The sequence below is a fragment of the Hetaerina americana genome, unplaced genomic scaffold (assembly GCF_022747635.1).
Source record: "Hetaerina americana unplaced genomic scaffold, ioHetAmer1.1.p SCAF_1, whole genome shotgun sequence".
Taxonomy (NCBI): Eukaryota; Metazoa; Arthropoda; class Insecta; order Odonata; family Calopterygidae; genus Hetaerina; species Hetaerina americana.
The window spans coordinates 100103347-100121964 of record NW_027286069.1 but is presented as its reverse complement, the minus strand read 5'-3'; the positions used below and the strand labels follow the sequence as shown (position 1 = coordinate 100121964).

Here is an 18618-nt window from a genome sequence, read left to right as displayed (position 1 = left end):
ATAATTCTATTAAAAATTGTAATTAACTTTTTGCCAACCCAGGATCTTACATAGTTCGGGACTCCATGCCAAAGTGATACCCCACCACTATACTATAGATCTCTTAAATGCATATTGTTTTTCACTGTCTTTTTTAAATTCATTACCTTAAATAATGTAATTCTTATTTTAATCTGCACATATAGATGTTATAATCGACTAACATATATGATAGAAGGATATAATTGTAAAAACATTTTTCATTCAGTTAAAAATTGTACAAATTTATTTTAAAATGGTTCATTCATTTTGTTTTCTCCCAATTGTTTTGTACATAGGTTCCAATAATTGCAGTATTGGGGTCTGGAGGAGGTTTTCGTGCAACCATGAGCTTTGCAGGTGTCTTCAAAGCTTTGGATGAATCAGGTCTTTTAGATTGTGTGATGTATGCAGCTGGGTTATCAGGATCTTCTTGGTAATTCCATAAGATTTCATTTGTATTTTTATCTTTCTTAGCTTATTTATGCATAATTATCATGGCAGTCCGGATGTAGAGTGTTGGACTACTAACTGGAGGGCCCAGGTTTGATTTCCGAGCAAGCCTCTTTGGCCACCCTCAGCTTCACCGAAGCTATGTGATTTTTTCGGGTGCCTGATTTTCCTGGGAAACCACTACTGACACAGGGATAGGAACTAGTCCCCCTATCCTGATATGTGAATTTCACATGCTCTCAGGCTTATTACTGGGTGAACTCTACCATCACTTAACAAAGTGACCTGCGGGTTGATTACTGTGTTTATGGTTTTATAGAAATGTAGAATAAGCATATGCGTCAGGAAAATGGGCTTGGCTCAGTTCAGACTATGCATTCAGGTGTGAACTTAACAGGTCAATGAGTAGAAAGGAGCTAATTGAATATGATTTTACAAGAACTGACTGTTTTATACATTTCAGGATGTGTTGTATACATTTTTACACATCCAGGTTTAGAACCAGATCCTAGTTTTAAGATATCTGATCCTGAATCTCATTTCTTCAGGCCCCTGTAGTTTTTGAGTGACTGTAAATTTCATAGCAATAGAATCAAAAGCTGATAAACAAATGTTCAGATTAAAATACAGCTTGAGACATTACTTCTTTTAAAAACATATATAATCATGAAAGATGTCAGTCTATCAATTTTTAATGCTTATTCATTGTAATTTTCAATATATTTTTGAATTCTTCATTTTTTTCTTCTCCTAGTATTTAGTTTTTATCCTGCATTAAGTGAGTGATTGCATCTCTGAATCACTAAACTATGAAATTCAAACTTTGAGATCTGGATCCAAATTAAAGAAAATACCTTGATCCCATGGTCAAATATCCCTTGATAATTGGACTCAATCCAGCCATCCCTTAACATATTATTTATTACTCAAAGTGAATGCCATAAATGCCTTTGCAAATTAACTTATCAACTATTAAAATATTATGGAGCCAAGTATTTGTGCTGTAAAATGTATTCTTAAATGGTGAATGGTTATGTAATTGTTGGCGGAGACATTACTCTCCATGTGTAATATTAATTACTTTTGATTTATATTGCAGGTGGCTCTCATATCTGTACTCCCATCCTGACTTTCCACACCTAATAAGTTGTGGAGATCTTATCCCTGAGCTTCGAGAAAGGATGGCAAAGAATTGGACAAAGCTCCTTAAACCATTAAATATGTACAATTATATGAAACAGGTTATATCAAAGTCATCTCAGGGCCAACCTGTCAGCTTTACAGACTTCTTTGGCCATCTTGTGGGAGATACTTTGCTCAAAGAGGTAGGTCTCAAATCATTAAATAAATATTACATATTTATGTCTCTTCTAAATTAGGCTTCCTCAAGTATATGCGTTAAAGTATCCAGTTTGAATTTACCCATATACTGTTTCAAGAGAGGATGGCAAATACTTTATATTGCAGGTTCACTAAGGTGAAATAACTTGCTTAGTATGAATGATTTTTCTTTCAATATTTTACGCTGAACAAATTTTATTGAAATAGTAATAAATCTTTGTGAAAATGTCTCCAATGAAAGCTTGCCTCCAGTTGAGACTACATATCACATAAAATGTACCGACAAATCAACCCAAAAATAAATGGGAAACATTTCATAGTGACATTTTTCTGCCACTGTAATTACTTGTGAATGGGAATGGTCATTACCTCTTACCTTGAGTAAATTGTAGTTGTAATGTAAAAAAACAATGAGAATTCATTTAATCAGGGAAACACCTGTTTAATTCACCATGTTATTTCAATTTTTTTAAAAACATGATATATACTCAGGAAGATATGATATATATTGGATTATGCAAGTTCTTTGCAATGAAAGTTCAATTTGCCATTTGAAATATCAACTTACTTTTTAATGTGTAATACCCCCTCTTGATATTTTTCTGCCAGAACACTTCATTTTTTAATGCTTATATCTTTCTTGACTTGGCTTATCTTACAATGAAAAAATGGATAATTAGTGATGATTATACATTTCCTTATCTGAAAAATCTCTGCACAATTTAAGTAATGATAATTCTATCTCATGCTATGAGACACATTTTCAGACTGAACAGAAACACTCTTTAAATGAGACTCCATTCCTTACCTAGAACCACACAAGATTAGACCTGGCATCAGTTTCCAATTCTTAAGCTAAATTGTTAGCCTTGTGAATTGACTTAGGACCAAAACTTGGAGTATTCAAAACTCTTGTCAGTGTAAACCAGATCATCAGCTCCTTGATCCAAATCCTTGTGTTGATCATTCGCAGGCACTTCCATTCTGGTTAAATGCTTTTCATGAGCTTACTTGCTAAATGTTTGCTGTTTTCTATAGAATTGTTTTCTATGCTGATTTTGGCTTTCTAATCTCTTTCCAAATATCAGTTTTAAATATTTCACTGCTACCTAAAACTTATGGAAGCTTAATTTTCAATTTTAGCAGAATAGCATTTATCATAGATCATCTCATAGTTATTTAAAAATGAGATGCCCGTGCGTTTTAAATTTACAAATTCTCATTTAAAAATTATCTCATGAAATAAATAATACTCACTGATCCTTTGACAATTCATCTACTGCACTCTTTAGGTCAGAAGGTCAAGGTCAGAATCAGCTGAGTGTGTAGGATGGAAGAACAATGAGAGGCAGCATTTTAAGAAAATATACCCAAGGATTGAAAAGAATTTAGGCGATCCCCACTGCAAATGATAACAGGCCCTTCTTCACTCATCTTCATTGAAAGGATTGAATCTCTTATAAGTGTTTATTTCCATTAATAAAAGCCTAAGTGGTCCCCTCTCATCAGGGTTGAAAGGACATTCATGATTCAAGAGAGAAGCATTGAGTATGGACTCACTGAACTGGTAATGACTATACCCATTGAAAGGAGAGGGGTTGAGAGATGTGAAGTTGACATTATTTTTATTGGCGTGTAAATGGAAAATATCTTGCTGTGGTTCAGAAAGTCCAGCCAAAAATATTTTTGTGTTACCATAAGTATTATGAAGGGATTTATTAATTTATAAAAATGTTTTCATGGCAATCATTGTATGATCTAAAAGGAGCCAAAAGAGATCTTGTCTGCATTTTGTGTTAATCAATATATTGTGCTATGTTTGACATCAAGTGGGTTCCACTTTGCCTCACAAACTTATTGAAACCATCTCATCGTTTCAGAGAAAGGGAAGCCTTCTTTCAGACCAGAGAGCTAAGCTTGCCAGAGGACAAGCTCCATTGCCTTTGTACACATGTCTGAATGTAAAAAAAGATGTGTCAGCTAGAGTGTTCCAAGTAGGTATTTATGCCTAATATATTAGCAGTGATGCATTACTGGGAATTCAAAATCATTAATTATAATAATTATTATTTTGCTATTCCGTTAATGCGCATTCATATTTTAAATGTACAGATTATTGGAAATATATTTTTTTTTACATTTTAGGACTGGATGGAATTTAGCCCATATGAGATTGGATGTGCAAAATATGGGACATTTTTAAGGACTGAAGATTTTGGGTCCAAGTTCTATCTTGGAAAGCTTCTCAATCGCTTCAAAGAGTCACCTCTTCACTTTTTGATGGGTGTTTGGGGGAGTGCTTTCTGCATACTCTTCAAACGCTTAATGGCTGAGGGGAAGAAAAAAAGGGAAATACCCCAGTTACTAAGAGGGGAAAGTGAACGGACCAACTCAGTCAGTGAGGAGACAAAGGAAAAAACCTTTGATGAAGAGGATGAGCAGGATGAGAGTTTGTGTTCATTACCTCTGGTCGGAGAAGACTCTGAACTCTACGAGCATTACTGTGCCAACAAGAAACTTATCAGAAGCCATCGAATGGATTCTGTGAATGATGAAATGATGGCAGCAAGAAATCATCTTAGTAAGTAAACATTCATGGAAAATATGAATGAAAGAGTATAACTTTTCACATTCACACTCATTATTCCATCATATAGTATAAAGAAAATACTCAAATTTTGGTAAATATGTTATTCGCCAGGAGACTAAGACTCTTGCATTAGCAGTAGATTAGTAAACAGACATATTTTCAATTGTATTGGTATAATGTACAGTCTTAAAACTTGTATGTACTACATTAATTAAATATCTTCATCTTCAGAAGTAACATTGTTACAGTTTAAGTATGCTTGCAAATACTTTGGAAAACCAAGGCCACATGCATATCAAGTTTGCTAAACTGCTCATATTTAACTCTGAATAATGACCCTTTGTTGTTCCTGTTATCCCCTGAAGGTTTAGCTCACAATAAGATGGAAACTTAATTCATAAAATTAGTACCATTATGAAAAGTTTAATTCTTCTCTCAGTATGTAGGTGCCTAATATCAAGATGGAGCCAGTAACCCTTTAAAACCAGGAAAAAACCTGGGAACAGGAAAAACCATGAAAAAATCCTGAAAAAAATCTGAAATTGAGCATTAAAACCTGGTATTTTGGAGAATTAATAATATTTCAGGAAAATATGTAGAGGATAAGAGAAGAAGGACATTGACTACAGTCTTTTGATTTTCTAATTTCAATTTAATATGAATGACTAATCTTGCAATTTTCTTTAAACTATCAGCTTTCAATCCTAATCATTAATCCATGTGCCCTACCCAAATATGATTGTACCAATTCCTCTATTGCAGGGTAGGTGTACCTGTGCATACACCTGACCATAATTAGATGAGTTAGAATATTCCTTCATCTTCACCAAAACAACACCCCGCAAGATGCTTCAAGGGTGTGCGGTGGGAGATGTTAGGTCATCATCCATAAAAGAAAATAAAACCAGTTGCCAAAAGAAATGATTCATGCAAATCAATCCCCGCGTAGGCAAATGTGATATTCATGTAAAAACCTTTTTAACTTACACACATGCAAATACATATTCTATCAACTAACATATCATGTCAAACATGTCATAATTGTGAAAACATCTGCCTAAACAAGTAAAAGCATCAGTCTCTAAGAAAACATAACAAGGAAGAGAAAGTTGTTCTAGCATAATGAAAAGTCATTAATGTTTTCTAAGTTATGAAACTACTACCAGGTTCTTGAATACTTATGTCAAAAATGAAGTGCTAAAAATATGCATGACACCTATCATACACTGTAAATTTTTTATGTTATTTTGGTGAATCAATCTCAATAAACACAAGATATTGCATTTAAAAAATCCATTACCAAAACTGCCTAATATTGACATATTTTCCTTGGTATAGGATTCACTTTTTTCCCCTCAAAATACGGCTAAACTATGGTGCAAATGGGTTCATCCTATGTGCTGTTAATCAAAATCATAAGATTTAATTTTTGACTAAAATTCTGGTTTATAATAATAATAATAATATTTTGTTTACTGACCTTACATACACATTTTTAAGTATTCTCTAGTGCATTTTATCTTTTTATAAAATAATGGTTTCAAATAACCCTTTCTATACTTTTTTTCTGTAAAAATAACTAGTTAGTTGTGTGATATATTTTTTGCTTCACTCTGAAAGAGGAAGCATTCAAGTAAAATGAGTTCTGATTCACTGACAACTAAACTTACAATTTCTAAAAAGAGTGCCTATTTGGGTTATTTGATTATATGAAAGCTGATAATATCAAGAATTCACATTTTGATATGAATGGTACAACTTCCAAGTTTAAGTCAAGCTTCCTTAGGGTGTATGATGACAGAAAATCTGCATTCTTCATTACTAAATGAAGGTTTGAATGGACATGGACTGAGCACTGATCTTTTTTATCACTAATAACAAAATACAACTTGACACCTGACCCTACAATAAGCTTTTCTTCAATTCTGCATATTTCCATCATCATCAGGATATCCTAGCCTTTCCACCATATCAAAGCTGTAGTTCTCAGGGAAGGGCATTTGGGATATATGATGTTGTAAAAAGCATAAAGCCTTGAAAAAAATTACATTCTTGAAAATCTGAATAAAGCCTGGAATCAGAAGCCTTACATTATTGCCAGCCACCCTTTGTATGTAATTTATTCTTAAATGGCTCACATTTTTGTGTGTTGTTTACCATTAGACTAAAATGTATTTTATGGGTCATTTTAAGCCAATAATGTCTACTGTTAAGACTTAATACATGATCTGCTTTTTAAAATAAGTTATGTATATTATTTTTACCATATAATTTCCCAGATGATGGATCTTCAGATATGCTGTGGGATGAGATGGAAAATAACTGTGATTCAGGTAGTTCAGACAGCGAAGTGGATGGCAGTGATGGTTCAGCTTCAGAAAGTGAGGAAGATGAACTGTCAGCTACAGAGGGTGGGGAATTTCCCTCTACGGACACAAATGATAAGGAAATGGATGGGACAGAAAAGACAAGAAATGTCTCTGTTACATCATTAGAGAATGGAAATCAAGGAGAAAAATCTAAATCACGAAAGCTAAGCAAGGTTGGTGAAATTAGTCTACCCTCTAGATATTCTAAAATTAATGTTAATATCTTCAGCATAAAGTTGTCATTGAGACACCAGGGGTTATTTTCTTGTTAAAAAGAAAAATATTTCTCTAATAGCTATCATTTTCATTTCCATTATTTATTTCTTTTGTGAGATTACGAGTGGATTCAAATTTATGTATGGTATTGGTCAGGTTGTAGTCCCTGGGAGGGGTCTTTTCTAGTATAAAGAATGTATGTATATATTTATATATTCGAGAAAAGACCCTTCCCATCGACTACAACCTGACCAATACCATAGGTTTTTCGATGGACACAACTACCAAACAAATATTTTGTGACTACTAACAAAACACAACCCTAAATTCTACTCTACACCAGGTCCCTCTTCATCTCTGAGTACTTTCTTCCGCCCTTCATCCCGTCCAACATCCCTATCCTGTTCCTTCCCTTTCCTCTTTTGCCCAACATTCTACCCTCTATCACAGTCTTCAACATCCCACTGCCGGTCAACACCCCCTTCATCCACTTTTCCTGCCTCCATAGGATTGCTCCCAACAAACCCCTCTCTTCGCCTACCATACCAAGTACTTCCTCATTTGCTTTCTTCTCTGTCCATTTCACCTTCTCCATTCTTCTCCACACCCACATTTCAAAAGCCTCCAGTCTACGTCTATCCTCCTGCTTCAATGACCACGTTTCCGCGCCGTACATAGCTACGCTCCATATCAAAGTTTTTACGAGTCTTTTCTTAACATCCTTACTCAAAGTCCCCGTCATCAACTCCCTCCTCCTCGTGAAAGCCTCTTTGCCTAGCGCAATTCTTCTCCTTACGTCCCTACTACTTTGACCGTGTTGGTCCAAAACACTACCGAGATACGTAAACTGTTCTACCTGCTCTAGTTTTTGCCCTCCTATTTTAATGTTAAGCTTGCCCTTTTTCTTTCTAGAAAATCGCATAACCTTTGTTTTATTAATGTTGATTCTCATCCCATACCTGTCGCACTGAATTTCCAATTCACTCAGCAATGCTTGCAGCCCCTTGGCTGACTGACAAACTAAAGCTTGGTCATCAGCAAACCTAACTGATTTTACGAATTCCCCGCCCACTTTCATTCCTACCTCTAGTTCTTCCCATGCCTCTTTGATCATTTCCTCTGCATACAGGTTGAACAGCAACGGTGATAATGGGCAACCCTGCCTTACACCCCTTCCTAACACTGCCCATCCTGACTCCCCGTTTCCCACCCGCACCTGAGCAGTCTGAGACATGTACAGGTTGCGGATTAGCCTCCTTTCCCTCCAATCTATTCCTATTTTCTGCAGAATACTCATTAGTTTTTCCCAATTCACTCTATCAAACGCTTTTTCGAAATCTACGAGACAGGCAAATACCTCCTGGTTGTGTTCTATATTCCTCTCGATTAATAATCTCATTACTGCAATGGCATCACGCGTACCTCTCCCCTTCCTAAACCCAAACTGATCATCCCCTAAGTAATCATTTGCCCTACTCTCTATCCTTTTGTTTATGATCCTGAGAACAACTTTAGCTGCGTGGGATATCAAACTAATTGTCCTATAGTCCTCACATGACGTGGCCTTTACCTTTTTCGGAATCGGAAGTAAAACTGCTCTCACAAAGTCTTCCGGCCAGATTCCCTCCTCATAAATGCTACGGATCAGCCCATATAGCCTCTTCCTCCCACATTTTCCTAAGCATTTTAAAAGTTCCACGGGAATGTTATCTACCCCCACGGCCTTATTTAGTTTCATCTCCCTTAATGCCCTTTCTATCTCATTGTCTAGTATGCCTGGACCTAAGCTGTCTTCCTCTACGCCATTTTCTTTTTCAATGTCTAACTGTGTTGGTCTGAGTTCTTTACTATACAGTTCTTCTATATACTCCTTCCATCTCTCTTGGATCTTTCCTGCGTCAACTATTACCTTACCTGCCTTATCTTTAACTATTAGCATAGCTCTTCCTTTCTTACTTCCCGATAACGATTTAACTTTGCTGTACAGCGCACCGATTTCACCCTTCCTCTGGAGACTTTCCATATCCTCGCACTGCGTCTTCCACCATGCGTCTTTTGCCTTATTTGTTCCCCGCCTCAATTTATTGTTCAATTCTTTGTACTTCATTTTGCCTAATTCTGTATTTATATTCTTCCATTTTCGCCGCTCATCCATCTTTGTAATCATCTCATCCGTGATCCATGGTTTCCTAGTCCTTTTAGCGTTAACGGTTCCAATAGTGTCTTTTGCGGCTTTAGACAACCCTTTTTTGATCATTTCCCATTTTTCTTCGATAGTAATAAGCCCTTTACCATCCTCCATGATTTTCTCTACCGCCTGTTTGTATTCCTTCCTTTTCAACCCATTTAATGCTTCTACATTCCATTTTCTAACTCGCCGCCCCTGCCTTATCTTTTTGAAACGTACGCTACATTTCATAACAACTAAATTGTGGTCTGAGTCCGCATCCGCTCCCGGAAAGCTGTGGGAATTTATCACACTATTCCTAAACCTGTGTCTAACCAGGATATAATCTAGCTGATATCTTCCTGAGTCACCTGGCATTTTCCATGTATACCTGCGTCTTTTGTGGTGTCTAAACCAAGTGTTGGTGATGACTAACCCCTGTCTCCTGCAGAACTCAACTGCTTTCTCCCCGCGGTCATTCCTCGTGCCCAAACCGTAGTCGCCCACCTCATCACCATCTCTTCCTTCGCCTACCGTTGCATTCCATTCCCCCATCACTATCAAATGTTTCCCTGCAGGAACACACGCGATCATGTCCTCTAACTGATCGTATATCTTATCGACCTCTTCTTCCTTATGGTTGCTCGGTGGCATGTATACCTGAATAATAACTAAGTTTGTCGGTTCTGCTTTTATCTCCACTAGTAGTATTCTATCCGTTACCTGCTCTATGTTGACTACGCTTCTTCCTACCTCTTCATTTAATACTATGGCAACCCCTCGTTGGCTCTCGTCCCCACCGCTGTATATTATTCTATACTTATCACTCCAGTAATCCCCGCTATCTTTCAATCTCACCTCGCATAGACCTAAAATATCTATATTTCCCCTTTCCATCTCTCGCTTAACATTCTCCAATTTCCCTGTCCTCATCATTGTCCTAACATTCCACGTTCCTATTCTAACTAATTTTGTCTTCTTCTCCTTCTGCGTCTTCTGTCCTGCTGCTGCTGGTTTTCCCTTGCAAGGGTTTCGTGGGATGACGACCGCGGAAGCCTTGCCTCCCCCGCTGCCGGGCACGACACACGGCCGATTGGGCCGAGCCCCGTGGTTGCCAGGACTCAAAATATCTCTATTGTCCATCATATTTTTCTAGGGAATGATAATTGAGGTGGTTTCCCGTTGCCTTCCTCAATAGTGTTTTTAACGTGACACCATCACTTACTGGCCGCCCCACTGGGGTCAGACGCCATTGCAGCCGCCTCACTGAGGAACAGACGCTGCGTGGACTACCTTTCGTCTGGCTCCTAACCTTTGACCTATCTGGCATGGGTGACCCTACCAGGAGCAATAATTATTACTCCCGCCAGCACAGCTCTAGGGGTCATCGGAACGCACAAGCCCTTCCACCACGTCAAGGTTGTAGACCGGGGAGGGATATATATATATATATATATATATATATATATATATATATATATATATATATACACGGGAACATAAAATTGTAAAAGTTAGCACTAGTAGATACAGACAAAAACACAAAAGCACACAAAAAAAAAAGAAACTTACTAGGTTTTGAATTTTCAGTGGTCACTGCCACCTTTCTCAAGGAAGAGAGGGACAGAACTGAGGGAAGTACAAGGGCTGGAACAATGGACGGAAGGGGAAGGTGGGGATAGGTTTCTGACTGGAAGAGTTGGGAGGGGAAGAGTTCAAAGGTGGATTATTAGAAGGGTGGGGAAAATATGGAAGGTGATGGGGGTGGAGGGAGGATGAAAATATGTGCAGACCAGGGTAATAAATGCGTAATATTAACACCTGGGTAATTCCAGGAATCTAAGAGCCAGATGAAGGCTTGCTCTATTGTTTTGAGTTTCAGTGGAGGATCAGAGGGTAGGTGGGATGCTAAGATGGTAACACTATAGCACATATCAAAGGGAGTGTTGTGTTCAGAGGTGTGTTTGGGGATTGGGAGTATACCAATCAGGGAAGAATTCTTGCATGAGGCCAGGTGGTTATTGATTCTGATATTGAGGGGTGTGGTACACTGTCCAATATAAAAGGCAGGGCAAAGTTGGCACTTCAGAAGGTAAACTGCATAGCTGGATGTACATGTGGAGTAGGGAATTGGTGGGAGAGAGATAAAAAGCGGGTGAGGGAGGGTTGGGATTCTGGTTTTGAAAATAGGACATGTTTTACATTTAGGTTTATTGCAGGGTATGGGAGTGGTTTTGGGACAGTTTGGGGATTTAAAGAGTGGATTGGTTCCTTTGATAATACCTGATAAGTTCGTGGGGCATTTGAAAGTAAGAGAGGGACATTTGGGAAAAAGGTTGGCGGAGCAGATACCTGCTAGAAAGTAACCCTTTATACTTTTCATGCTGCTCCAATATCATTGTGATGTTTATATATAATCTATCTTGTATCTTTCTCTATTCATCCTTGACATCAAAGTGTATCTCCTCCATTTATGTTTTTCAAATGAATAGTTGTGAAATGCTATAAGATTCACTCTGCAGAAGTCTAGCATCTTTTGTCATCTGTCGTGTCTATTTTGCAAACCATTTTTCCTGCTACCTTCCATGCTCTACTTCTCCTATGACTGTAATCCAGTCTCTCATTTTTACCTTGCAAACATTACTCCTTTCCTTTCGGCTGTTTTCATCTTCTCATTAATTTCCTCCACTTCTTCTTTTTAGCCCTGGCTAGTTGGCACATAAACTTAAATTATTACATGTCCATCCATATCTTGCCCTTTTAAACTTCTTATAATTATTCTATTATTTATATACTGAACCTTTATCTTTCAACTTCCTTCTAATTATTATTCCGACTTCATAGTTCCACATCTCTCCTCAATTAATGTATACAATCTCAACCATCTATTTCCCCATTCTATTTCACTTATTCCAAGTATGTACCTCCATATCAAGCTTCTGTTTAAGTCTTCTTTAATCCTAATATTTGGGATTTCCTTCAAGTTGTAATTCATATGTCATTATGCTTTAATCTTCATAATGATTCAAACAAATGTTGATAATAAATCTGCCCTTGATGTTAATTTCTGAAAGCTTAGATGGTATCTTACTGATTTTTTAGGTAATTAATGAAGTATAAGTGAATTAATTCCATGCAGTAAAATAAGTATATAATGAAGTAGGAGATAATCAGATTGATGCCTACAATTTGGCAATTAGGTTTTTTTCTAAATTATTTCTTTATTTCAGCAACATGCAATGGACATGATTGATACAAACACATCTGTGGAAGAAAATGGAGCAGGTGACTCTGGTGGAATAGTGGTCATAAATGAAGAGGAAAGTTTGGGAATCCCTGAAAATAACTCGGAATGCAAGACCAACATTCAGAAGGAGAAAGAAAGAAAGACTAGTCATGGAGGCAGTAAGAATGTGCCGAAATCAACCAAAGTATCCGACAGAAGTGTTAAAGATAATGGTGAAATGAACAGTTCAAGATCAAAAGTTAATGGGAACACACCAAATAAAAAAAATAGTATTGGCATCAAAGGGAATGGTAAATTAGAAAAAGAGTATTGGAAGGAGAAAAGGTGACTATTATTCCAAATTTGATGACAATTATTGTGTATTACATGGGGTGTTCATCCGTATTTTAATTCATTACTCCAATTGAAACTTAACAATTTTGCAGAATATTTATTATTCCTTGTAAAAGCTGTTCATAAAGCATAATGACTGTTTCTGGGCTGTCAAACATTAGGAGCTCATATTTTTTATCCATATTTTCTAGGTTTAACCAATTCCCACATGCTAATTAAGTCCCTTTTAGGAGCTCACATTTTATATCTTAAGTCTATATTTTCAGTCTTTATGCTCACCTGTTATATGATTACAAGCCCTTCAATATCTCTGTTCCATCTCTTATTCCATCTCATATATGCTTTTCCATCAGTTTCCTGTTTAATTTTTTAGTACAAAAAACTGCATTTGTAAATTAATTATGCTCGTACATATTTAACTATCAAATGATCAAACCATAGTTACTACTCTTTGTATCCATGACAGAGCCATCATATTTCTTATTCATTTGAGCATTTTAAACAGTCTATGGAGCATAAGAAACACATTGGTTTGGAAAACATAATGGTTTGTACAAAATAAAATGGAGGCGTACATTAGTTAAGATATGAACCATTCTCAAATAATTTCCAGGGCCTACTTTTGTTGCTAGTCTTATTCAGGGTGTCACCATGGAAACTCTATGGAAAGTTCTGGCTTTGGGTTTTACACAAATGACAGATAAATGACCTATGTAGGAGGTCAACTGCTTAAGGCCATAAACCTCCAGAGCGGCTATTACTTTTGGGCTGGACTTGTTAGGGACTTAAATGTCAACTTTTTCCAGGGCTCTATTGAGCTAATGCATTGATCAATTTGAGGAGCTTGATGAATGGAACCTTTACTTTAACTATTGCATACTTTTTTGCAGGAAATTGAAGAAGGCAAATCAAAGGAAAGTACAAAAGAATTTCTGGAAATCAGTTCTTGAGAGTATCTTCCAAAGTGGTGGTCTGGGTGACACAAGAGCTGGCCGTGCTGGTCTCATATTTAATCCACTAAGAGGTCTCTCCATGCAACAAACATTTCCCATTTCTCCTCTCAGCATAACAACTCCTGACGATGGTATGAACCAATCTTAATTTCATCTTGAAGTTGGTTACCTTTTAAGGTTCTTTAGCCTTCAGGAAAATGATACATATGTATGCATCTCTAAATTGAATGCCATCATCAGTAATCAAGTGCCCTTAACATTTTATTAAATAATATTGCTTTGAAAAAATATGATTCATGATAAGATTAACTATTTTCCTTTAAATCGGCTCTTCCAGATAAGAATTTACCCAGTATTTCATTTTGCAGTGGTTTCATATCAAATAAACATGAAAGAGATTAATATAGTCTACATTTTCACATTTCACTTTTTTAAAGAAAATGTGTTAAGTGATGAACACATCGATTGGCAGAAATACATTCATCCCATCACTATGAGAGTCAGTTATCCATGAAACTAATATCATATTCAATTCTTAAAGATGCCATTTTGAAAATATTCCTTTATTTCCTTTATTCTGATGCAAGAAAAATTTATGCAGCAGTAAGTTTTTTATCGATTTTGTAGACTGAAATTATTGACTTAAACTTAGTAAATTATCAATGCACATTAGCGGATGACTCCATTAAAAGTTACTGTTGCGGTATCTCCCTCAGTTTCTTTGGAAATTAGTAAATTATGTTTAAACAACATAAGCAAATGCAATGCAAGTCCAAGCAGTGTTAACATATGGCATTAAATCTGATTCTAATATTCACCTTTAAATTAGATTTCATATGGAAAATGTTAAAAAAGATATTTTATTCCATCTTGCATTATTGTTTAGCTTCTGTTCTTATTTTCTCTACATATTCTCATTTTACTGCCTGTATGACTGTGGCTTTGTGATGTCCTACTGGTCTAAAATTTCTGCCAATTTCTCTCTGATTGTCCTAATAAATTAACCATCAGTTTAAATTGCAATGATTATGTTTGTTTACTGACAAACTTGGGATATAAGTAAGATTTTTCAGTTCTTATAGTGATAACAGTGACATTTGGCTTTAAATAGCCCAATATTTAGAAATTCTTACAGTAGTTGTGATATATTTCAGAAATCAAATCGATAGCGCTTACCAAGTTTTACATATTTTCAATCCTTGCATATGTCATATATTGTCCATTATTCTGGTGGATATGATATTTTTTTAATGAATTGTTTATCTTTCCATCATTTCCTCAACCAGAATCCATACAAAATACATTTGTTCAGTTGCAGTTATTTTAAAATTTAGTTTTTAAAAGTTATTTTAAAAGGATATTAAGGTATTTTTTCAAATTGCCGTATGCTAGACTATAGTTTCAACTAAATATGCACTATTTTTAGTGGAACAAATATATCCTTGTGATGACAGATGAGCTTCCTTACTGTCATTTCATCATAACAGCAATAAAATATTATCCTTGATATTATTTAAAGGGCATTCCTTATATTGAGATTGCAGCAAATTTCAAACAAGCTAACCCCACTAATTATTAGATAGGACATCACAAAAGGCATGCGATCATGTTGTTTGAAAGGCACCCCAGCAATTTTTCATACAAATCAAAGCATACAAAAAATAAAAATATTCACGAGTTGGAATAAATATTCTCAATTCAATGTAGGCATTGTTGAGATACTTAGCAATGATATTAGACCAAGGAATTTAGTTTTTTATCCCCTTTTATCATTTCTCATGACAACACTGGATGCGTCCTGATGGTGATCTCATACCTGATAAGTGAAAAGTCAAAAAAAATTTATTTTTAGTGCATTATAATGACTTATATGATGAATAGTATAATAACTCCAATTTTAATGTTATTAGATCAAGGGCCCATTTCTCAAATCTGCAAATTAAGTTACAACTCTTACGAAAACTTTCTAAAGAGAAATATAAAAATTTAAAATTATCATCATGTGTAATAAAGGTAAATTTCAAGGTTTAAACCATTATCTTCTATCATCAGACTCCATGATTGGAAATTAGAACGACCGTAAACTAATTTGTATCTTTAAAAACATGGGCTCAATATGGCAAGAAACTTCAGTTGGTTTAAATTCAGAATACAAACTTTTTTCACAGATAATGATTTCAAGGGATTCCACGAGGCAGTTGAATCACATGCCAAAAAGCTGTATCTGGTGGACTCAGGTTTAACATTCAACAGTCCTTATCCACTACTTCTTAGGCCACAGAGGGCGGTAGACATTTACCTATCCTTTGATTTTAGTGGTCGGCCTAGTGATCTCCATGAGCCATTTAAAGTAAGTAATAATGTTCATGCTCTTAAATAGCAACATGCATGAAAACTATTGGTTAAATTCTTTCCCTCTGTTGCATTTTATGGTGTATTTTATGGTGTATTCTTTCCCTCTGTTGCATATATGTATGTATATGTATGTATGTATATATATATACATACATACATATACATACATACATATACATACATACATATACATACATACACATACATACATACATACATACATATACATACATACATATACATACATACATATACTTACATATATATATATATATATATATATATATATATATATATATATATATATATATATAGTACAATACACAGTAACACACAATATAGAAACACAAAAAAAAAGAAGAACAACACTCACACGTATTTTCTTGATATTTCGACGGAAACAATCCGTCTTCATCTGAAGATATAGAAGTAATTTTTTTTTGTGTTTCTATATTGTGTGTTACTGTGTATTGTACTATTCGGCACTTCCGTGTTACGTCTACGAAAGCATATATATACAGGGTCGCCCCCAAAAGTGGTAGGACTGATTTTTTTACAAGAATTTTATTGACGATATACTTACATCAACTTAATAATCTTCAAAGTATGCTCCTTGAGCTGCTACACACTTAGTATAACGTTGCTCACATTCCCCGTACGCCCGCTGGAAATTTTCTTTGGGGATGCCGTTGATGACCCTCATCTAAGCCTCTTGAACGGTCTTTATCGAGTCAAAACGTCGTCCCTTGAGCTGTCTTTTTATCAGGGGGAAGAAGAAGAAGTCCGGTGGTGCCAGATTGGGAGAATAGAGCGGGTGTGGCAACGTGGCAATGCCATATTTGGCCAGGAGCTGTCTGACGACGAGCCCGCCATGGCACGGCACGTTGTCATGATGAAGCACCCAGCAGTTTGCATGGCCAAATCCTATGAAATAATGCGTTGGACGTTGGATGCAGACAAACCCAACTGGTCTGCAATTTCTTCACTGGTTAAGCGTCGGTCTGTGTTCAGCAGTGTCCTCACTCTGTCCACATTCGTGTCAGTTCTTGCCGTCGACGGCCGTCCGGAGCGACGGTCGTCTTCAACGAGCTCCCTACCCTCTTTAAACAACTTGTGCCACTCAAATACTGTGGAACGGCTTAAGGCAGTGTCCCAATAAGCCTGCTTGATCATATCGAGAGTCTCAGTTGCCGTCTTCCCGAGTTTCTCACAAAACTTCACGGAATAACGTTGCTCTAAATTCAGATTCATTTTGTTTTTCGACGTGGACAAAAAACTTGCTTCACTAAAAACGGTGTCCTCACTCAACTACAGCCCGCAGGCAACTGAGGTTGGTGTTGGTCTGTTGCTAAGAGCCCCCTACACCTTACCCTGCCAGGCAGACCCCCCTCCACTGCTCCGTTCGCGCCAGAGAAAATCAGTCCTACCACTTTTGGGTGTGACCCTGTGTATATATATATATATATATATATATATATATATATATATATATATATATATATATATATATATATATATATATATATATATATATATATATATATATATATATATATATATATATATATATATATATATATATATAAATAAAATACAAGTATATATGTTATGCATATGAATGTACCATATGTAAGGTAGGTGGAGATTGGAGATGTAATAAACCCAATGCTAAAAGTCAATCACCACAGCCTGTCTGCCCCCACAAAGATTATTGGTTCCATATGAAATGCATTTCAGGGTGCTTTGGTAGCATGTATACCGTTGAATTATGGAAAATTGAAAGTACCTTACCAATAATTGTAATAATATACTCTTTTTAATAAATTTTACAACCATATTGAATATTATCAAGATAAATAGGACAATGACTAAACTAAACAAATTATTAAATTTGATGAAGAATTTAATAAAAAAATGTATCAATTGTATAAGGCAGGTTACCAGGTAGCCTTATTCTTGATACCCCGCTGGCACCATAATACTTTATCAAGAAAGTAATATTGTATAATCAATACGGTCAAAAGCCCTACTGAAATCACATAGTGTCACAGGAGCTGTTAACAGTGTAACCTTTGCTAGGATTGTTTCGTTAAGTTAGTTGAAAATTTTTTGTGCAGCCAAAAATATTATTTCTTAAAAGTATATCTTCTTTTAGCCATATGATAAATAGATCTAATCAAGTTGTGTATACCACTATTGTTCTAATTTTGCACATTTTTAATGATTTTTTCTGATCTGAGAGATAATAAATATTGCTTTTTTATCTCAGGAAATCATATTGGCAGAGAAATGGGCAAGATTAAATTCTGTTCCATTTCCTCCAGTGGCTGATCTTTCCAAGAAATTCCTTGAAGAACCCCTGCGTGAACTATATGTTTTCGATAATCCTAGTGAGGAAAATTGTCCAATAATATTACATTTCATCATATTCAATGGACAATTTAGAGAGTTCAAAGACTTAGGTAAGTACCTACGCATGGGCAAAAATGAATACACATTCACTCACTTGATTTCTTTTCATATCCATGCGCAATATATATCAATTGTTATATCTTAAAATTCTAATTGCTTGGCTA

At 35.8% G+C, this 18618-nt stretch overlaps 1 protein-coding gene across 1 annotated transcript in view; it reads left to right on the top strand.

The window, feature by feature from the left end:
- LOC139695306 (cytosolic phospholipase A2-like) overlaps window positions 1-18618 on the top strand; it is a 100236-nt gene that overhangs the window by 80045 nt on the left and 1573 nt on the right. Inside the window, exons 9-17 of the mRNA XM_071594013.1 lie at window positions 318-454; window positions 1571-1796; window positions 3693-3806; window positions 3958-4393; window positions 6682-6944; window positions 12385-12725; window positions 13625-13818; window positions 15856-16037; window positions 18312-18504. Coding sequence (XP_071450114.1) covers window positions 318-454; window positions 1571-1796; window positions 3693-3806; window positions 3958-4393; window positions 6682-6944; window positions 12385-12725; window positions 13625-13818; window positions 15856-16037; window positions 18312-18504 — 2086 coding nt within the window. The remainder of the gene's footprint in view (window positions 1-317; window positions 455-1570; window positions 1797-3692; window positions 3807-3957; window positions 4394-6681; window positions 6945-12384; window positions 12726-13624; window positions 13819-15855; window positions 16038-18311; window positions 18505-18618) is intronic.